Here is a 22,694-nt window from a genome sequence, read left to right as displayed (position 1 = left end):
CAGTTCAAAGGTGCTCGGCTCTAGCTCCATAAGTCAACAAACCTAGATCCCCCCGCCCCAGTTGAGTAGCTGGAGACACCCCACTCCACAAGCCAGCCTCCTGCCTCAAGGTACTCCGCTTTATTTGTTCTGCGAGTTAGGAAATCCTCCCATGTACCTCATGTTCTGCTCCCGCAGCTGCTGCTGCTGCTACTCTGGTGTCAAAACGGTGTGGCGTTCTGAATGGAGAAGTTTCGATGAGCAGGGACCTCAGATTCTAAAGGACTTGCTGCGCTCCTGAATCTTCTCTTTAGCTGACCATACAATCCTCCCTTCTTGCTTCTGAGACGGCTGCTTTTCTATTCAGAATGGCAATCGCCATGAATCCCATTCACAACCACTGACAACCGACTTTTATCAATGTCTTCCTCCACCTTCTCTTACTCAAACCCACCAGGAAGTGGTCGTCTAGTGGGAGTCACAAAGACCTTGGCTAGCAGAGCCGTATTAAATAAATCACTGCTCTGTACTTTCTTACTAAATGTATGCATTGTTCTTCTGGAAATGCTGGCCTCGTTTCTTAATGCTCAGAGCTAAGTAGCCTTCATACATGAGCATGTCCTCACCATTTAATGAAGTCTACATATGTGTAATCCCTGCTTATTTGGTTCTTTCTGTGTACGTCTTCTATATACAAAGACAAATGTAAACTAAATAGAAGCAAGAAAATTTTTGTTCAAGAAACCCTGAGAAACCAATTCCTCTGAGACAGTCAAGTGTTGGGGAGGAGAGAGAGAGAGAGAGAGAGAGAGAGAGAGAGAGAGAGAGAGAGAGAGAGAGAGAGAGAGAGAGAACTCCATACCATGAAGTGATCAGCAGATGTTTCCCATATGTTCTTTGCATGCAAAGTCCATGCAGTTTATGCTTTCTTGAGGCGTGGCTATTTTAAATGCAGTTGTCCATACATGTCTTTGAGGTAAATCACAATTGACAAATAAGCTTAGTCTAAACATCCCTTGAAATAGTGCAGGAATTGGGGGCTTAAATTTGCATAGCTGTGCTCTTTTTTTTAACTATTCATAAAAATGTATCATAGCTTCCTTATGTCAGTTGTCAGAACAATGCCTCTGTATCTCTTAGGAATGTGAATACATTCTTCTGCATCTGTTGTTGTTGTTGTTTGTTGTTGTTGTTGTCCAGGTACTCTTTGGTTCCTATTGATGCCATTACTTTGTATGTACACACCATCCCAATGTTGCTCCTCCTTAGAAATTCTTTATCAGAACTGTTTCCTCCTCAAGGGCACGATCGGATTACTGTCAGACTGTGGACTTCCCCAAGGGGCATGGCTCAGAGAAAACGTTCCATTTGAGAACAGTGCCCGCTCGATCATAAAATCTTCCCTTTAATGAAATCCATTTAAATCATGCTTTCGTGATTTCTCAGAAGACAGAACTGTGCTATATTTAGCAGAAGGCTGCTTTATTTAATAATGTAAGTGTGAAGGTGGTTGTGCTGAGGCTAACGTGGTTTGATTGCTCCTAAGCCGGCAACCCATCATTTCCTTGTACCGTTTCTTTGCCAGGTAATGCCATGTTGGTGCGAATACTCTCCGCTGTGTATGAAAAGCAGCCTCAGCCCATTAACAGGCACCTGGCAGAGATCCTGGCTTTGATGCCTCAGCTGGAGCAACCAGAGCGGTACCATCTTCTGCGGCTTCTGCAGGTAGCAGCCAAAGGGAAACAACCAGAGGTAACAAACCCCTTCTGTGTAACGGTCCGCACATACAGGCATGTTTGGGGATATGTGGATGGCATGTGGGGTGAGGGCTTCCTCTCTCAAATGTCTATCTGTATCCCGCTACTTTTTCTAGCATCATAGAAGCGAGGAGGTGATGGGCAAAAGTTGGGAAGAGTAATCAAATACAACACACCTTCAAATGCCTGCTTGCAGCTGGTTAACTAAAAGCCATCAAATGCTTGGAGTCTGTCGTTTCTCAAAGGCAGAGATCAGCACTCTCTTGATTTATGGGGAGATTAGTGATGAACCCAAAACTCCTGTTCCAGATCCCCACTTTGGATTCAAAGATTATAACAGTCCTCCCCTCCTCCCCCATTCCTCGGGACTCAAAAGATTTAACAATTAAGATGTGCTTGCTTATCAATAACACAACAACCCAGCCTCACTTGTTTAAGAAATGAATTGGCTCAGGTGACGGGTGAAGCCTTCAGAAGGGACTTGATTCAAGGGTTTAGATGATGAGAACAGAACAATTTCTCTGTAGCCACAGCTCAGATTTTGATTCCTATATTTTGGCTTCTGTTTTCTCCAGGCCATATCCTTCTAGTTCCTAGATAGGTGATAGGAGCTCTCTGGGAACCATGCTGCTTCTATCTCCAAGTCACACCCAAGCATAGATCCTCATATTCTCAGGAATGAGGACATATGCTGTGTCTCAGAAGTTCTCCAGAACCACAAAGATACCCAGACAGAACCAAGAGGTTTCTGGCAGAGGGGAAGAAGGAAATAGATTCTGGAAAAAACCAACACAATGCACAACAAAGATTAATTCTCAACCCAAAGTTATGGTTGCACCTATGTGCCATAGTCCCAGCTTGAAAGACCAACACAAAACCAAGACTGGGACATAGGTACGAAACCTCCTACTTGCTCAAGGAAAGGGAGCCAAACCATTAGATTAATAATGGACCACCATAAACTGGAAGCTCCTTGAAGAAAGAAGCAATGTCTTATTTTCCTCGGAATCCTTAGCTTTTTTATCTGATGACACTTGGTAAACATTCAGACTGAGATGGAATTAAACAGAATGGAAAGTGCTCTGCAAATGCATATATAGCCAGGGAGGAGTATTGAACTCTGGTCTCAAGGGGAAATAGGTGCCATGAAGCCCCACAGATGGAGGGGCCTCCGTGCCAAACACTGAGGAGTGAGAAGTATTATAGCAGATAGAACAGCAGCCCTTCAGGAAGTAAGAATCCTGCAAGTGAGAGCTGGTGGACAGGCATCCCAGAAAGTTTTTGAAGAAATACCTTAAGACAGATGGGGCCACCTTCCCTATATGATCACTGAAGACAAGTGTGTGCATAAGCAAATGTGGTGAAGAAAGCTGATGGTGCCTGGCTATCAAAAGATATAGCATCTGGGGTCTTAAAGGCTTGAAGGTAAACAAGCAGCCACCTAGCTCAGAAGCAACAAAGCCCAAATGGAAGAAGCACATCAACCTGTGTGACTACGAGGTGTTGAAGGGATCAGGTATCAGGCATCAAAGAACAAAAAATCATATCATTGTAAATGAGGTGAGTGCAGATTGGGGACCCAAAGCCCATCTATAGGCAACCCTTCCAGAAAGGTCACGGGGAGGAGATGAGCCAGTCAGTGTGCAGTGTAGCAACAATGAAACATAAAACTTTCCTCTAATTCTTAAATGCATCCTCCCTGCCCCCCCACCACTATCATGATCCAAATTCTACCTTAAAAATCCAGCTAGAACAGCAGATGTACACTGGTACAGATAGGAACCGGAAACACAGGGAATCCAGGACAGATGATCCCTTCAGGACCAGTGGTGAGAGTGGCAATATTAGAGGGTGAAGGGAAGGTGCAGTAGAAAGGGAGAGCCGATTATAAGGATCTACATATAACCTTCTCTCTGGGGGATGGACAACAGATAAGTGGGTGAAGGGAGACATTGGACAGTGTAAGACATGACAAAATAATAATAGTTTATAAATTATCAAGGGCTCATAAGGGAGGAAAGAGCAGGAGGGAGGGAGAAAACGAGGAGCTAATACCAAGGGCTTAAGTGGATAGCAAATATTTTGAGAACGATGAGGGCAACAAATACACAAATGTGCTTGACACAATGGATGGATGGATAGACTGTGATGAGTTGAATGAGCCCCCAATAAAATGATTAAAAAAGAAAGAAAGAAAGCTGGGGCCAGACTATGAAGGGTTATTTATATTATGCCCAGAAATCTTGGATTTTATGAAGGGACTTCAAGCCTCTGTGTAAACCTGTCTTCAAAGGATTTTCCACAGTAAATGGCATCCCTGGTTCTGCACGAAGGCAAATCAAACCCAAACAAAAACCCAGGTGACAAATCGTGGAGAAACCCGGATGGAAAGTGGGCAGTTAGGAAGAGAAGCTCAATGCGCAGTCACCCAGGACAATGTGAATAACATTCCTTAGAATAAAATGAACCCGATGATTCATGAGTGTGGTGGCAATGGGAGTGAGGAGGATGTGGACAATGAAAGGAGGGAGGATCGGAGACTGAGATTTCTGTTTGATTAGGCAAGAAGATCATAGATAAAACGGACAGGTAAATTTGAACATAGAGAAGGAGTGAGTTAAATGGGACCATTGATGAGTTTGTTAGGGGACATAGAATTGCATAAAAATCATTGACAATCACGTGATCAGGGCTGAGAGCGGCAGCACATTATCTTCAGCATGTTGGTGAAGTTAGAATGGGTGCAGTTAGAATGGTAAAAGATATTCCAGGATAGAAGTATGAATGATAAAAGATATTCCAGGATGCAAGTATGAAGCAGACAGGGGGAACAAAACTTAAAAGTTACCACGAGCACGAAGTATCAAATATTAAGGAACATCAGAATCACCTGACGTTTTCTTACCACACTGGTCCCTGGGCCCCGTCCCAGTGGTTCTGGTCAGTTGCCCTGAGGGTCTGCCTTTTGCACAAGCTCCAGGCAACGCTGTTGCTACTGGTTCAGAGACCACACTCTCCGTATCAAGGCCAGCGTTTGGGTAGAGACCTGGATATCTATGTGCTATCTCATGCACATCTTCACTTCCCCCTTAGAAAACTGTGTTGCCTGTATTTTTGCATCTCTCTCTCTTCTAATGGACTCTAAGCCCATTAAAGAGCAGAGGGTTCTTAATGGGTTCGTGGGACTGTTTCCTTGGGGCCAGTCCTTTTCCCACTTCGCGAGGTTAACTCCCACCCTTGGCCCACAACCTCGCATCACTCTGGCTTCTACGCTTGTGGTCATCTCTCTTCGCTGACTTTGAGCCTTCCTCCCCCTCCCAAGGACTGTCCTGATTATCTTGGGGAATGCTGGAGAAGCCAGGATGATCTTTCCATCTCAAGATTCATCATTTGATTCCATCCAGAGTCCCTTTTGCCAAGTAAGGCAACACCTTCCTGGGCTCCAGGATTGACCTCTTTGGGTGTCATTAAGGATCCCACCACAAGTGAAGATGCACTTTCAGGTGCCCTGGGGAATCGAGAGAGTGAGTAAATGGCCAAGTTAGATTTTAGAAAGGACACAAACTGGTGTTGCTCTATTGTGTGGTCGTCGCTAGATGCTATTGAGTTGGCTCTGACCCGCAGGGACCCCAGGCACCACGGAACTCAACCCTGCCCCATTCTGCGCCATCTTCTCACTTGTCCAGATGCTGGAGCCCATTGGTGGCCGCCAGCATGTCCACCCCTCCCCTTGAGGGCCTTCTTCTTGTTCACTGCCCCTCTGCTTTACCAAGCATGATGTCCTTCTCCAGGGACTGGTCTCTCCTGGCTTCATGTAAAATGAAATCTCGCCATCCGTGCCTTTAAGGAGGGATTGAGAAAGCCATTTAATTTAGCCTGAGAGCAGGGACAAAGCAACCCGTCTGGGGGAAGTGTGATCAATAACAGTTCATGGTGGATCAGGGAAGGGCCATTCATCAAACTTATTTCCCAAGGGGTAAAGGCAGGCTTGAAGAAAGCCAGGATTGAGGTGGGGACTTTATTGATATGAAAGGTGAGGGAGACTTGGTATCACAGTGGAGTCCAAGAGTGAGGGCGACATCACATGTGGCATTCAAAGTGCCCATCAATGACTGCCCAGAGACTCAGGGCAGGGCTTGTCAGGTCATTGAGACTAGGCCCCTGCTCTTTCACACTGGAAGCCCCAAATCCTCCGTGATTCTCCCTCTCCCCATAGCAAATAGCACATCGTAGAAAAGGAGTCTTTACTGGATTATAACAGGAATGCCAAATCTCATCCCACAAGTCAGAAGAAGTCATTTCTTGAATGAGTCCAAAGTATACCTAAACTTACATGGGACTTAATCCCTCACAATGGATTTTTTAAAAAAATTTTTACATCCACGATCTCATTTTGTAGGAGCCCTGGTGGTGCTGTGGGTTAGGCATTCGATTACAAATTATAAGGTTAATGGTTCAAAGCCGCCAGGGAGAACGATGAGGCTATCTGTTCCCACGCAGATTTACAGCCTCTCACCCTGTGTGGTTCTGAGTAGAAATGGACTTGATATTAGGTGGGCAGTGGAGGCTCACATGTTGCTATTCTTCTGAACAGGTGTCAGTGGAGCTTCCAGACTCAGTTAGTCTAGAAAGAAAGGCCTGGATATTGATCTCCCAAGCAGATTAGCCTCGAAGACCCAATGGATCTGATCCAGTTGTGCCAGGGTGTTCGCAAGTTGGATGCTGGCCCTTCAGCAGGTACCACCACCATCAGCAGCTGTTTCATCTCGTCCTCCCTAAAGCCTGCCCGATATAGGAAATCCGGGTCAGACACAAGGGACAGGACTGTCCAAAGGAATACCATAAGCGTAAATTGCCATGCAAATCTAGTCTCATCCCATCAAAGAGGCCTTTTTATAACCATACGCCAAAAAATGAGACCATAAGACTGGCGTGTGAAGCAGAGGGCATCCTAGAAGAGGTGAGAGATGCAGTCAGAAGGGCGGGCCAGCCAGTCGAGAAGGGGACTGGATCAGCATGAAACAGAGCTGGTGACAGGAGATCCCTGGGGGGGTTAGAGGAACGGCATTAATGAAGAGGCTACAGATGAAGATGAGGAAGCACCCGAAGTGGTGAGAATGGACCCCACCCAGGCAGGAAACTAGCCAGCAAGGAGGGGAGACGATGTGAGAAAGGAACTGCTCTTTGTTTCCTTCACACGGAAGCAGCCTCTCTGTTCACCTCCTCAATTCCTCATTTCCTATGAAATGCAGGAGGCTTTGGGCCTGTGAAATTTGGATGAAAACGAGTCATCTCCTTCTGAATAAAGGCTGCAGTGGACGACCCCCTACCAAACTTCAGCCTGCTTCCCCAGACCCTGAGATTCCCTCCTCGGCACCCGGACCTGCTTGCCCGTCCAACCCTCGGGGTTCCCTTGGTCCTTGGCTCAGACTCCAGCGCCCCCACCCAGGATCCCGCCATCCTCGGTGCCCCCACCCAGGATCCCGCCATCCTCGGTGTCCTCACCCTGCCAGATCCCTCCGCTGGGATCCCCGTGCTCCTACCACCACTTCATAAGACCCCGTGGATACGGTGACCAGGACTCCCTTTTGCCAGATCCCGGGTGGATGCCGGAGGGCCAAGCTCGGGCCACCCTCCCCCCCCACACACACACACACACACACACGGCCGCCCCCACCTATTCCTCTGGGCTCCCAGCCTCTCCCCGGCCTGGGGTCCCCGCCACGTACCGGCCCCAACTGGGAGCTCCCGACGCCGCCACCGCCACAGCTGCTGCCCCAGGTCCCGACACCCAGCCTGGGGTCTCCTTTCACATCCAGATTGGGCTGACCCAAGAGTTTGTGCTGCTGCCCACCACCTCCGAGCTGGCTCACGTGAAGCAGCTGGCGTGTTCCATCGTGACGTTCCCAGAGTGTGGCTTCTACGGTCTCTAAGACAATATCCTGCTCTCCAGATGTGACCCCACATCGGCCAACCTGCTGCAGCTGGTCCGCTCAGCTGGCGACATCCAGGAGGGCCACCTGGCGGAGGTGGTGCTGTCCGCTTGGACCACCTTCAAGGACTTCCAAATCCACCCACACGCCCTCACGGTACACTCTTACAGAGCAGAGCACCTGCCTTCTGCGACCACTGTGGCGCAGCGCTTCAGCATCCCCAACAACTGCAGTGGCACCCGCAAGCGGCACCTGCCGTCCACGTCTCTAACCAGTGGCCATTCGGTGCGCCTGGCCACCTCCGAGTCCCTACCCTGCATGGCTGATGAGTTGGTGAGAGGCTAGCAGGTCGGGCAGCTAGGGCCCCGGGGGGGTGACAGGGCTCAGCCCTGGGGGCCATGCACTGCTGGGCCCTCTGCTCGCTCGCTAACTGGACAGTGTCGGAGCACCAGGGAGCCTTGCCGCGCCGTCCCCCGTCCTCCTTGTCCTCGTCCTCTGCCGCACCGAGCTGGACCAAAGTCAAGGTGCCACACACCTTCTGCATCCACAGCTACACACGGCCCACCGTCTTCCAGGCCTGCAAGAAGCTTCTCAAGGGCCTCTTTGGCCAGGGTCTACAGTGCACAGGTCAGCAGAGCCGGATCCCCCACTGGGAGCCTGGGAACCCCCTCCGCGGGGCTTCCGGGGGCAGGAGTCACTGACTTCTAGATTGGAGAGGTAGAAAATTCCTCAGACTTGGGATGCCCGCCAGTCTTCCAAGTCTAGAGGGTAGAACTGTTCTGAGTCTTTCAACATCTAGAACCAGAGAGAGGTCAAGTTCTTTTTTCTTTTTTACCTTTAATTTAGTATCTGTGATTCCATTAAACAATTAAAAAATGTTTACATCCAAAAAAGGCTGCAATGAAGCTCTAGTCTGGAGGTGAGCTGAGGGGATTCTCCACTGAGAAGGCTCACAGGAATGATTCATGGTCCCTTCAACGCCTTCCTCACCCTTCACATTCAGTTACCAGGTGGAGAACCAGGTTCCCAAGTGGGAATCCATTCTGTCTTTTGCCTGTCATGAGCTCTAGTCAAGTGAATGGAAGGAACAGCCCGGTAACACGTCTGCTCTTCTCTCCACCTTGTGGGCTCCTCGCCCCAAGCATGCGGAGATGAGAGAAAAAGCGGTGAGCTCAGCCTTGTCTTGATCGATGTCCATCCAGGTCTAGAGACTTTCGTGGTTTGGTCCCCAGAGGAGAGTCACTTTCTAGATTTGGTCCCTGAAAAGGGTAGGACATTCCTATCCACATACCCAACCCGACGGCACCTATCCCGGCACCCCCAGGCCAGCAAGACGGGGAGCTTAATTTGGATATGTATTTAAAATAAATATCCTTTGAGAGCACTAGGAAGATGCAGCCTTCTCTACGCCATCTTTGGAGCACAACCATCATTTTCAGAATAGATCATGCTTTTTCAGCGTGGTGGGAGCTAAGTTAGTAAATAACAAGGGTGGCAGTCACTCTGCAGGTGTCTCAGGATGAATAGGGATCCTTCAAGGTCGCCCAGTCAATTGAAGGAGAAAGTTGGGCCTGAGGACTAAGAGGAGCATACACAAACACGTATGCAAATGCACTCTGGTACTCTCTCACAGGGGCGTACATGTGCATAGGGTCACTGGGGCCAATGAGAGGCCGTGCCGGCTCTGTAAACATGTCATCCTAAGGGGTGGTCTCATGAGACCCCTTGGGGAAAACCTGGAAGAGAAGGGAGGGATAGAGAATATGGACTGGGGGGCTACCAATGGTTACTCCCTCTAAAGAAGTGAAAAATTCTAAACTCAAATCAAATGATTATGAAGGCACATTTGTCAAGAAGCATGGTGTATTTCACATAATTTCAAAGTATCTGCATGTATAGTGGTGGGGGTGGGGGATGCATATCCCAAGATCCTGTATAAGTTAGGGTGAACCAGAGGGCACACTTATCCTACGGGAGAGATTTGGGATTGGCTTTGACTTTGTGAGTTCTCTCCATGTTTAAGCCACTGTGGGTGGTCCCATGTCGCTGTGACAGAGGGTTCGTGGGGGAAGGGGTAGCAGATATACTCACTAATGAAGACTCGGGATTGCCATGGCATTGGAACTCTGCCCATGACCATGGGGAATCTCTGCATGTCTTGGAGAGAGCTTTGATGGGATGAGCTGGGTGCTCAGATGAGGAATCTGGTGGCATCAGGGGGGTTGGGAAGAAGGAAGTTAGTTCATCTTAGTCCATGCATGAATAGATCTCATGGCTTGCATGAAAAGTGCCAACTAGCTCTCTGTTAGTCATCTACGTTCTTAATGGCCACTCTGCTTTAAACTTGGCCCAGGCTTTCTCAGAGACATAAAGCCATCTCCGAAGGAGCCCATACTGCAGAGATCGGTCTAAGGAAGTGTCCTGAGCTTAGAAAATGAGATTCTGCCTAATCCAGGGATGACCTGTGTAAAGCCAAAAGCACCTTTTCCTTTTGTGTGTGTAATAAATGTTGGTGGTGTCTGGTTACATGTTGGGCTGCTAATTGTAAAGTGAGCAGTTCGAAACCACCAGACACTCCTTTGGAGAAAGATGAGGCTTCTTACTCCCGTTACAGTCTTGGAAGCTCCCAGGGGCAATTCTAATCTGTCCTAGAGGGTCCGTGTGAGTCGGCATCGACTCGATAGCAGTGAGCTTTGCTTGGCTTTGATCTCCATCCTCATCATAACAGAACAAAAGAATCTGAGTTCGTTTAGTTGGTGATTCCCTTTTTGCTTTGTTGACATTATTCATGGTTTCCCATCTCATTCCCGTCCTATAGGTCCAACTGGGTCTCAGTTTATATAGATGCCTCAATTTTTATTTCTTTCCTTATTTTTGTTCATGAGGCACCAGATTCAGCGCTCTCCTGTGTGGCTTGGGATGCTCATGGGTGGCTGGAGTTCAAATTCAAAATTAAACTGGCATAACTAAAAGCACGGGTCACAGAGACGTTGGCGTGACAGGAATAGGACATGAAGAGAGGGGACTAGGAAATGGAATTTTATAGAACAGAGCAGAAGAGGTGTAAATATTTCCCTTTCCTAGATGCCATGGGGGAAATGTGTTGCCTTGACCCCCGGCAGCTGGCTGACATGTCCGCTCTATATGCCAGGGACCACCGTCATGAGCTCTCTGAATGGCATACAACGACACCCCAGTGCCCAGGTGGCCCTGGTAGATGCTATGTACTGGAAATCAGCCGGATTCTTCTCCTTCAAAAGAACAGGATCAGAATGTAATGTACGCACATACTTCAAATCTTTGCGTAGATCACTTTAACTTCCTTGTAACTCTCTTTCTTTATGTCCCTATTAGTTACGTGGTACAGAATCCAGGATGGCTGTTGTTGGGTTCCCACTCAGAGCATCCCTTTTGACAGCAGAATGAGCTACTGCCAGGTCCCAGCTCCTCCTCTCGATTGTTGTTTCAGCCCGCAGTCACAGCCCCTGTCTGTATCTCTCACTGAGCCCTTTGCTTCTTGCTCACGGGCCCTCTATTTTTCCAAGCATGCTGTCCGTTTCAGGGCCCGATCTCTCCTACTAGCATGCCCACAGGATGTGAGAGGAAGCTTTCCACTCCCTGCTTCTAAGGAGCATTGTGGCTGTACTTCTTGGAAGACAGATTTGTTTGTTCTTCAGGCAGGGCATGTACGCTGGATAGTCTTCAAAAACAGCATATGCAAATGCATCCATCCTTCTCTCAGCTTCCTTATCCTTTGTCAGCTCTCACATGCCCATGAGGTGACTGAAAGTACCGCAGCTAGGGACAGGCTCAATTATTGCTGCAAACAGCATCTTTTCCCTTTAACACTTGAAAGAGGTCTTGTGCAGCAGATTTTCCCAATGCAGTATGTCCTTTGACTTCTTGAAGATTGCTTCCATGAGTGTTGATCATGGATCCAAGTAAAATGAAAGCTTTGGCAAGCTCAACCTTTCCTCCGCTTACCATGCTGTGGTCTGTTGGCCCAGTGGTGAGGCTTTCGGTTTTCTTTGCATTGAGCTGTGATCCACACTGAAGGGTACAATCCTCGATCTTCATCAGCAAGAGCCTCCGGTCTTTCTTCGACTTCAGCAGGCAAGATTGTGCCAGCTGCATATCTCAGGTTGTTAATGAGCTGCTTAATGATGCTGACCTTGTGGTTAATAGGCCGACAGCAATAACACGGGACACATCCGAAGTAGCCAGCAAGCTATGAGCTAGGTGCAAAAGGAGCTTCCGCGGGGTCACTAACTATTCTGAGAGTGGAAGAAGAAGGAATCCCAGGAGAGCTTTTTGAGGAAATCACAATTCATCGGGGACGTCAAGAGTGAGTAGGAGTTAGTCCAGCAAGCGAGGGGGAAACAAGAATTCCAAGCAGAGGAAATCACATGAGGAAAGTCCCAGCTGCAAGAATCGAAGTAGCAGGTCAAGAGGGTGTTTAAATAATTGAGCGCGGTTGAAGTATGATGGGTGCTGGGGTCTGGATGGAGTGAGGCATATGAAAAGGTAGAAGCAATCAATTTTCAAACGTTATGTCATGTTCTATTGAAAGGGTTTAAGCAGGGAAGGAACATGGTGGGGACCACAGGTTGGAGAAGAGATTAAATGGGTGAGACTGCATTCAATGCAGATGATTGGGCCAGTGATCTCAGCTTATATGAGAGAGGCCTTCTCTAACCCATAGCCTAAGTTAATGTGCTAGGGTGTCTCTCATAATATCCTATGATTTGTTTACCTAGAATGTACTAAAATTTAAAATTAGGCATTTCTAGTCTAAGTGTTTTTCTTCTTTACTCAAAACAAAACAACAAAAACAAAAACAAGCTCACTGCTATTGAGTTGATTCCAACTCATAACAACCCTAGAAGTCAAAGTAGAGCATCGCCTGTGGATTTCCAAGGCTGTGAATCTTTACAGAAGTAGAAAACCTCATCTTTCTCTTGAGGAGCACCTGGTGCTTTTGAACTGCTGACCTTGTGATTAGCAGGCCAACTTGTAACCCACTACACCACAAGAATTCTCAAAACCTCACTGCCGTCAAGTCAATGCTGACTCCCAGGGACCCAATAGGACAGGATAGAACTACCCCTGTTGAGTTTCTGAGACTGTAACTCCATATGTGGAGTAGAAAGGCCCATCTTTCTCCCACAGAGCCACTCATGGTTTCAAACTGCCGACATTGCAGCTAACAGCCCAGTGTGTAAACACCGTCCCACCAGGGCTAGATTAAACAGGAATAGGAATCCTGTCAGACTTGTTAACAAGTATGTCTTCAACTTCGAACAGTATCTGCAGATAGGAGGCCCTGAGTAAGTATTTGTGAATGAGTACATGAAAGAATGGAAGTGGAGGGAAGTGGGTTACAGACACAAGTCACACTTGCTCTGTTGAATGGGTTGCTATTCATCGCTCCTCCTCAAGTGTAGGGCAGAGAACAGCTCCATACGGTTCTTAAGGCTGTTCACTCTTAGAAACCGATGGCCTGGAGCTTCTTCCCAGGTGCCTCTGGGTGGGCTCTGAACCACCAACTCCTAAGTACCTACACGAGTCCCTGTACAGCACAAAAGGCTAAGGTAGTAGTTGTGCACTTCACCCTTTCTGACCACCTGTGGCTCCTGTGAGAGGACTTGGGAGATAGGGTTTTCTAAAAACTCGGCGATTACATAGATAAGGCTCCTGATAAAGAAGCCTGGGAGTCAAGAATGATTTTCAAGTTTCTGGCTTGAGTGTCCTGGAAGAATTATGTCATATATGGAGAAAGGAGACACATAGGGCCAGAAACATGGAAGGAAAAGCAAGTTTTCAGGAAGTTGTCAGTTTTACTGGAAGCTACCCAGAAATAAAAATAAGAAATTTTTTTAAAAGAGAATCAGCAAAACACAACATAAATAATGTATCAGAAATATGGAAAATATAATAGAGAAGTTGTTTTGACTTTTATTGTCCAGTTTTCCACCTTCTGGTCTTTTGTACTTATTGTACGGGTATTTTCGCAGACACAAAAATTCCTTGTCAATGTATCAGCATAGTGGCCTTATTCCTCAAGAACTCATATGCTTTCAATATGAATTATTTCATCCCTATACTTGAAAAAGAAACCCCGGTGGTGTAGCAGGTTACATGTTGGGCTGCTAATCTCAAGGTCAACAGTTCAAAACCATCAGCTGCTCCTTGGGAGAATAATGAAGCTTTCTACTCCCATAAAGAATTAATGATTGTTTGACTTATTTTGATATGACTTAACTATTGACTTGTATGCTACGTGGGTTACATGCTAATGAAACTGTTTTTAAAAATTGTTTTAAGTTATAGTCTCAGAAACCCACAAGGTCAGTTCTACCCTGTCCTATAGGGTGACTATGAGTCAGAATCAATTTGATGGCCGTGTGCTTTGTTTGGGTTTGATCATATTTTAAAATGTATTAAGAATCAATAGAGAAATATTAGAGTAGGGGTATAATGGAAATTACTCGCCTTAATGATTGTTATGTTATTATTACATCTTTGTAATCAAATGGTAAAATAGTTTAAATGTGGTCCTTCTTTCTTGCTTTTCTACTTTAATTATTAAATATGTCAGAATCTTATCTGTTTTCCGATTTGAAGGCTTTGATTTAAATCATTGAGGGTCTCTTATCCACATTACAATGCTTAGAGTGCCCTTCAATTCCAGCTCCTACGGTGATTTGGAAGAAATGTTGTGCCATCATCCCTCATTCCTAATGAGGACATAACACAGAAACATGATTTATGAACTGCAGCACCAGACACCTTCGTGGCACAGCAAAGCTTGTGTTGTTGTTGTCAAGAAATGGAAACCTCGGAAGGTTTTAGTATAAATTTTAAATTCCAAACTTGAGAGATGAGCTTGTGTTCCAATGAAAATAACCAGAGTGTGTTGAATTCTGATTTAATGCAAAACATGTTTTAGCTATTTTCAAGACTGATTCTAGAAGCACAGTTCACTGAGCTATGACTCTCTTTGCTTCTTCTACCTTCTTTCCTCTACTGCTTTCTTTTTGTAGATAATTCAGAAGGGGATTCCTTTCCTAATTGGGCAGTTGAACGATTCGACCCATAATGATGTCATTCTGAACATCCTCATAGAGATAGCAGGCTACGAACCAGTGGCCTTGAGCCGTTTTCTTCCAGCACTGAAAGAGATCGGTGAGCGGTTCCCCTACCTCATCGGACAAATTGCAAGGATCTTTGGGGCTGTTGGGCGCGTGGATGAAGTAAGTTCAGATTTTTTTCTATTTCCAAAAATTGTATTGGCATTTAACCTACTGGTATTCTGAGGTCTATGACGTGTCCTGGACATGTGAGAGCCCCCATTTTTATTTCAAACTATTTTTTACAGCTTGTGGACTCTGGGTCAAGGGCTCCTTGAGATGGGGCTACCAGGAAGACACAGGAATTGAGAATTTTATTGCTAGAGGGGCCACCTGAGAAAGGAGAAGGAGTGGAACGCAGAGAGTGACGTAACAGATTCAAGACCATGACGTAATGGCAACAATTCATAAGAGAATCTTTGTCCTGCTTCTGGTTGCAATCCTGCTAGAAGCCCTTCCATAGGCAAAGAGCTGAGTCTCAGAGAGCACCCCTTACTTAAAGTCCATCGCTCCCATGTCAGTGAGCAACAGGACACGGCCTGTTGGGAGCCTTCTAGATGATGCATTGGAGACCGAATAAACATTGAGGAACATTTAAAAGTCTTGGCCTAAATATTTGCACAATGAGATCTTTCAGCAGGAACTACAGGATGCCAGCAGAGCTTGTGAGCATTGGGCAACGAAGAGTTTCCAGAAATACACATTCCAGAGGGTATACGTATGTGCATGTATGAATACACATGCATGTTCCATCTATCTGCTGGTTTTATATTGGGGTTAGGAGTTTTAATCTTTTAAAAAATAAAAGTAAGTACATTATTGGTAGTGTTTTTTTTTTCATTTTACCTAGTTCATCTAATACAATTAGCTATAAGCTATATGTGGCAATGTCTCCATGCCGTGCATGAGGTCTCAGTGGCAACTTCATTTGAAGGAGGCAGACAGTGCCTTCATCACAGTCTCTTCTTAGTCTGAAAGCTCTGCTGAAAGCTATTCACTGTGGGTGACCCTGCTGGCACTTGAAATACCCGTGACATAGCTGCCAACATCACAGCCACATACGATCCACGACAGGATGACATATTGACAGAGAAGCTGGATTACATGGAGACGAATGAAGCAGCAGGGTTGGAGAAAGGCTTATGACCAACCTGAGCTATGCAGATGACACAACCTTGCTTGCTGAGAGGGAAGAGGACACAAAGCACTTGCTCATGAAGATCAAGGATCGAAGCCTTCAGTATGGATTATGACTCACTGTATATCATATCAAAATGCTCACAACTGGACCAGTATGTAACATGATGAGAAAGAGAGAGAAAGTTGAAGTTGTCCAAGATTTCATCTTGCTTGGATCCACAGGCAATGCTCATGGAGGCAGCAGCCAAGAGACCAAACCATGGCATTGGGTGGATCTACTGCACAGGATCTCTTCAAAGTGTTGAAAAGCAAGGATGCTACTTTTTGAGGCCTGAGGTGCACCAGACTCAACCCCTGGTATTTTTAATTATCTCAGATACACTTGAAAGTTGGGCCCTGAATAAGAAAGACCAAACCAGAATCGCTGCATTTGAATGGTGGCGCTGAAGAAGAAGATTGGAAGTACCATGGCTTGCCGAAAGGACAAGCAAGTCTGTCTTGCAAGAACCATGACTTGAGTGATCCTTGGGTGAGAGACACACCGGTGCCTGCAAGGTAGCCTTGAACAATAGATGTGAGGCTGGCGTAGGACCTGGCGAGACATCGTCTTATGTACTGTGGACACAGTGGCAGGAGAGACTAGTCCCTGGAGAAGGACGGCGTGCTTGGTAAAGTAGAGGGGCCACTGAAAAGACGGTGGCCCTCAGGAAATAGATCTGCCCAATGGCTACCACAGTGCACTCAAGCATAGGAACAATGTGAGGAGGATTCGGGGCTGAGCGTTTTTCTGTTGTGCGTAAGGTAAGTCGGCGCTGACTCAATGACACCTAAGAACAACAGCATACGATGACCATGCAATTGTACAACTACTAGGGATGTCATAGTTCACCGCGGTCAACCTCATGATCCTGCAAATTCAAAATGACCAACCGGTCTTACCTAGACTCAGATGAGGAGAGCTAACCACCAGTCAGAGCAGATCCTTGGTCTCCTGGGCATTGATTTATAAATGGTATCATAAAGTGAATCTTTGGTTTTGCTTTATTTCTGCTGAGAGCTCTGAGGGTCAGATGAGTGTTGGGCTTCCTCCTAGTGGAGCACTTTTCTCCTGCGGCTTCCTCCCAGAGAAGGTGGGGCATTGAGCTCACTGGTGGCCTGTGAATGTCTCTCAACTTGAGGATGAATCTTTGGAGAGGGTTTCTTAAGTGTGAACATACTGATTAGTGTAATCCCTTGCTGTTCACGCCTGTTGCACTTGCTATATCCTGCCTTCTGCTGATGCTGTCGCTTGCCCAGGTACCTTTGCTGCCAGGAAAACTCGCTGGTGTGCCCGATGGTGATGAGGGCAACTCTAGCTGACAGCTGTTTGACTAACCGTGCTGACTATGCAGAGCTCTGCGAGACCCAACAGGTTCAATCTGTGATGATCTCTGATGTAACGGGCCTTGGAATCTTTATGTCCTGTAATGGCATTTCCTTCTTGTTACGGATATACTTGTGATTCATTGTCGCATAACAAGGCATGTTAGAAGTGACAACTTACCATGGAAAATATAATCTGGGGGGAAGCAAAAAACCAACAGTCATATGCAATTATGTCACTAGGCTTGTCTGAATTAAGGCTAGCCTAAGAAACAATCATCTATTAGGTGGTCATTGTATGGCCCTCAGTGTATAGAGGGAGGAGTAAAGGTGGATCCAATTAGTCTAGAGAGAATTCTCCCTCTCTTTCTCTCCCTCCCCCACCCTCCCTCTCTCCCTCTGTCTCCTCCAAAACTCCAATCTTACAGCCATTAAGTAGGTGCCTGTGATAGTGACCTTATAGGACAGCCCCAGTGACGGACTGTAATTTTTCATGGGAGTAGAAAAGGAACAGATGTAGTTTCAAACTACTGACCTTGTGGTTAACAACTCAATGTGTAACCGCTATACCGCCAGAGCTCTCCCCTAGAGATTGGATAAAGGGAACCAGGGGTCTGATTCAATTCCCCAGCAGAGAAGAGCTATAGATTAGATATATTGCAAATATGTCCATAGGAGGGGGTACCCTCCCCCAAATATGTAAAACGCTCCACTAGGCGGAGCTTTTGTAGGGTGCATTGTTCCCGCTATGTGAGCATCGAGCAACTTGCTCTGAGTTACGCTCTTAGTTAGTGCACCCAGTGGCATCACTAGGGAAGGTTCTCTCTGGTCATAGTGAATTTTTCATAAAAGCAGTTTCACTTGAACCTCGTGTTTTACGATGGCTGATCTAAGAGAACAGCGTGCAGCTGTGACATTTCGATTTCTGCTTGGGAAAGATGCTGCAAAACCTGTTGTGATGTTGAACACGTCTCACAAGAACAGCACTGTGGGAAAGAGTCAAGTGCACGGGAAGTCTTCTCATTTCAAAGTGGAAATGCTGGTTGATGACAACCCTCATTTGGGATGTCCGTCAAATACTTGAACAGACGAAAATGTCAACAAAATGCATGTACTTGTGCTAGAAGACTGGCAACAGACCATTGAAGAGATGGGGAAGCTATCTGGACAGTCTTGGAGCTCAGTTCAGTGAATTTTGTGGAAGATTTGGGGATGAGAAGGGTCGCTGTGAAATGTGTGCTTCAGCTTCTGACTGACCAGAAAAAAAAGCATAGAGTGGAAACGTACCAGGCTTTGAAAGAACAGCTCCAAAGAGACTCAAACTTTTCCCCAAGGTCATTGCTGGTGAAGAGACATGGTGCTGTTCTTACAAACCTGAAAGCCAGCATCAGTCAAGTCAGTGAAAGAGGCCATTATCACCTGGCCTATAAAAAATTTGTCAAGTAAAATCAAAGGTCAAGACGATGCTTATTTGTATTTTTGAGGGATGAGGGGGATAGTGCATTTGGAGTTCATCCCACCAGATCAGAGTGTTAATCAAGCTTTCTGTTTAGAGGGTTTGAAAGATTTCCTAAGAGTATAGGACAAAAAGGGCCTGATTTGTGGTGGACAGGGCACTGGTTTCTCCACTATGATAATGCACCTGCTCATGCAGCCATCTCAGTGTGTCAGTTTTTGGCAAAAAAAAAATAGCATGCCTCTCTTGCCCCACACACCTTACTCACCAGACCTTGCTCCAAGCAACTTCTTTGTTGTTTCTGCAAATGAAAAGGGACATGTACGGACAGAGATTTATGAAGCAAAAGAGGTGAAGAAAAAAACAAGGGAGGTGCTGCCAGCCATCAAAACAAATGAGTTTGAAAAATGTTTCTAAGAATGGAATTGCAAATTTCACAGATGTATTAAGTGTAATGGAGAGTGCTTTGAAGGTGATAAGGGTGTTTTGTTAAAAAAAAAAAAGTTTAAATACTGTGTTAGGCAGGGTTCTCTAGAGAAACAAAATCAGAACATTTATGATTGTGTCTATATAAAAGGATCGGCTTATACAGTGAGAAGGAATATGACAACATTAGTCCACACAGGAATACAGAGGGCTCAGTTTAACTCATTTTCATGGAACAGTTAAAATACTGAAGATCCTTCAACTCATATGGGCTGCCAGGTCCAAGGTCAATTAAGACAAGCAGAGTTTGCTGGCAGGCAGCTGACAACAGGGTAGGGTGAGGGAGCTTAGTGAAGCAGGACCTGATGGAATCTCAAACTCCAGCAATACATGATGACAGGATCCACCAGTCTCAAGCTTGAGTGATGTACGGTGCCAGCAGCATAGTGATGCAGGTCTCAAAGGAGACACAAGCTCTAGCTACATGATCCATGGGTTGGCTTGTCCCTCAGGTAGTGCCGCACACAGTTGCAGCAAAGAACTAGCTCAAGCAGCAGCACGCTGGTCCAATCACCAGGGAAGAAGAGAGACAGGATGCTGGCTGCGGAAAGCATTTATCTTGATCGCCCTCCAATCAAGCAACAACCTGATTAGACTCTGCCCACATATTCCTATGGAGGCCTAGTTGGCCCAATATACTTATTATAAAAACATAGCATTTGGGGGGAAATCCATTTGTTTGTTTGTTTGCTTTTGGTGGGAGGGGCAACCCCTCATATATCAGAATTACATGGACAACTTTTTAAACAAAATAACTTTTGGAGCCAAAGAATTACTCAAAGTCAAAAATCTCAGGGAAAGGACCCAGAAATCAGGAGTTATAGAAGCCTCTGCCAGCGTCATGCTAACGCAGCTGGTTAGTGTATCAAGATTTGGGAACTTTAAGTAATGACAGCATTTCCTCTCTTAGACTTAGAATCATGTCCAGCCCAATGCTCCATCCTGCCCTCTGCTATCATATCCATGTTAATCAGCTAGTCTTTTCTAGAAGTTCAGATAATGTTTGGTTGAGGGTAATACAAAATTACAAAACAATAGTGACTTAAACTAAGGTATTTATTTTTCTGACACATAAAATATCAAGAAGGCAGTCAGTCCAGAACTCTGTTTGATCTAGTTTCAAGCACCAGGTTCCCTCAATCTTGTTGCTGTACCATTGATGGGCACGCTGAACACACACAATTTCCCTCTCCTCATCAAAGATTGCTACTCTTCTTCACCTCTCAAGTCAGTATTTCAGGCAGTAAGGAAGAAGGGAACAGGGCTCTTCCAAGCAGTCAAACATAACCTTTTGTTGGCATCCTACCTACTGAAGGAGACCAAAAAAGTATATCAGCGCCCCCAACTGCAAGGGACACAGGGACATGGAGTCCTGATTTAGGGGTCCATATGCCCAGTCAATCAGGAGAAGGTCAGAAAAAAAATAATAAAGGACAAACAACCACCTTTGTTGATGGTGGGTAAGTAATTTCATTTTGTTAAGTCTTTTTCTCCCCTACTTAAAAAGAAGGGCTTTTTAGTAGATGACTTCCCATCTGGCTCTGATTTCATTGTTCCATTCCATTTAAAATGAAACAATTTACCTAAACAAATTCATCTAACAAATTTCCCTACAAATGTTCAGAAATAATGCCTCTTCTTATTTGTTTCTGGTGACTAATACTGCATGATGAGAACATCCTTTTAGCTTTAAAGAAAGCTAAAGCTCATACGTCCCACGAAGAAGTATAATGATGTAAGGAGCTCAATTTAACTGCTCAATTTAAGCGAACTTATTCAACGTCTAAATAAAATCTTGTGTAGTAATATTCCCGAGGGCCAAAAACCAATGTACACGTATATGCCCATTTCTACATGGCCACTTTCCAAAAGGAAATGGGCAGTTACCAAGGTATAGTGAGGGGGGAGCAGTGAGGGCAGCAGTCTATTATGGGGACTGGGCCACCTATGGAGGAGAAAATTGAAATGAAAAGGGAACAGCAGGAGCATTGTCTTGAGAGAGTCTTACCACATTCTATGTGGAGAGGCTGGTCTATGGGGAGACAGGGAAGTGTTATATGAGTCAGGGTCCATCCCAGGGTGTTCACAATGAGGTCAGTCTCAGAATTCCAATGACCTTGGGCCCAAGGCCCTCTTTCTCATTCTATTTTGATTTCATCTAAAAATGGACTTAATTGGATTTTTTTTCCTATTTGACACCAAAGTAAAATTTTCAGTCATGTTTAGGGCTTCAATTTATCCAGATAGCTTTGCTTCTAGGATTGAAAATTTTTTGAATATGCAGAAAAGCCCAGTCAACTTGGAGTATCTTGTTGCAATTGGTGAAGCAGACAATCTGTGATGGGCTGGAACCCACTGTTAAGACCCTTCCTTAATTATCTGGCATCCAGCTAATTCAATTCCTTCATAGAAGTGGGGAGCCTGCTTAGGGTATTCAGTCATCAGGCCAGTGAGGAGCTGGAGGAAGAGCCACCTGCAACCTCACACCTTGTTAATTGGCTTAATCTCACCTTCTGTGCCTGCTTGAAGCCAGGGGTAAGAGCTATAGTGCTGCAGGAGGAAAACACACTTGGGGTGCTTGACTTTCCTGTCAGGACCCATCTGGGTGAGCAAACTCTTCAACAGCTGAATAGCAGCACTTTCCTATTCAGGAGCTCTGGTGGCATGTTTGTTATGCATTGAACTGCCAACCACAAGGTCAGCAGTTTGAAACTACCATCTGCTCTGCAATAGAAAGATGGGACTTTCTGCTCCAAGAGTTACAGTCCGGGAAACTCACATGGGGCAGTTCTACCCTGTCCTATAGGATGACTAAGAGTCGGCGTTAACTTGGCCATGAGTGGGTGATCCTACCCATCACAGAAGAATTGTATATCTAAAGCAAAAATGAAATCTTACAGATCTTTATTTTCCTGATCTCCCAAAGTAATTTAGAACTCTTTACTTCAAATATAAATACAACCATAGTTAAAAGCTGTGTAGTACTTGGGCCCACACTGGAAGCAATTCAATGGCTCACGGCCATTTCTAGGGATGTACTCACATCCAAAGCCCATACACTGTGTGTTGGGTGGATCAAAGGGCAAAGACAGCCTCTGCTTCTGGAACCACTGATGAGTTGCTGCCTTGAGAAGTACCTTCCTTGACTGTAGCCAGTAGAGGTTCACTCTAGTTCTTCATGGCCAGGATTCACCCACTTCTGTGATATGTTCCATCGATGCAAAGGCATAAATAACAAACAATATCATAATATAAACAAAAACCAAAAAAACTCACTGCTATACAGCTCATTCATAGAGACCCTCTAGAACAGGGTAGAACTGACTCTGGGTTTCTGAGACTGTGACTCTTCACAGGAATAGAAAGCCTCATCGAACTCTCATGGAGCATTGCTGGTTTTGAACTTTGGACCTTGTGGTTAGCAGCCCAGCATGTGAGCACTGCACCGCCA

The 22,694-nt window shown here is 45.8% G+C and overlaps 1 protein-coding gene across 2 annotated transcripts in view; it reads left to right on the top strand.

The window, feature by feature from the left end:
• The window catches only part of VEPH1 (ventricular zone expressed PH domain containing 1), a 273,698-nt gene that overhangs the window by 69,888 nt on the left and 181,116 nt on the right, over window positions 1-22,694 (top strand). For both annotated transcript variants that reach the window (XM_075548875.1, XM_075548874.1), the window contains exons 4-5: window positions 1,565-1,731; window positions 14,713-14,922. In XM_075548875.1, coding sequence (XP_075404990.1) covers window positions 1,565-1,731; window positions 14,713-14,922 — 377 coding nt within the window. The remainder of the gene's footprint in view (window positions 1-1,564; window positions 1,732-14,712; window positions 14,923-22,694) is intronic.

Source organism: Tenrec ecaudatus, chromosome 4, assembly GCF_050624435.1.
Source record: "Tenrec ecaudatus isolate mTenEca1 chromosome 4, mTenEca1.hap1, whole genome shotgun sequence".
Classification (NCBI taxonomy): domain Eukaryota; kingdom Metazoa; phylum Chordata; class Mammalia; order Afrosoricida; family Tenrecidae; genus Tenrec; species Tenrec ecaudatus.
This window is presented reverse-complemented; position numbering and strand designations above follow the sequence as displayed.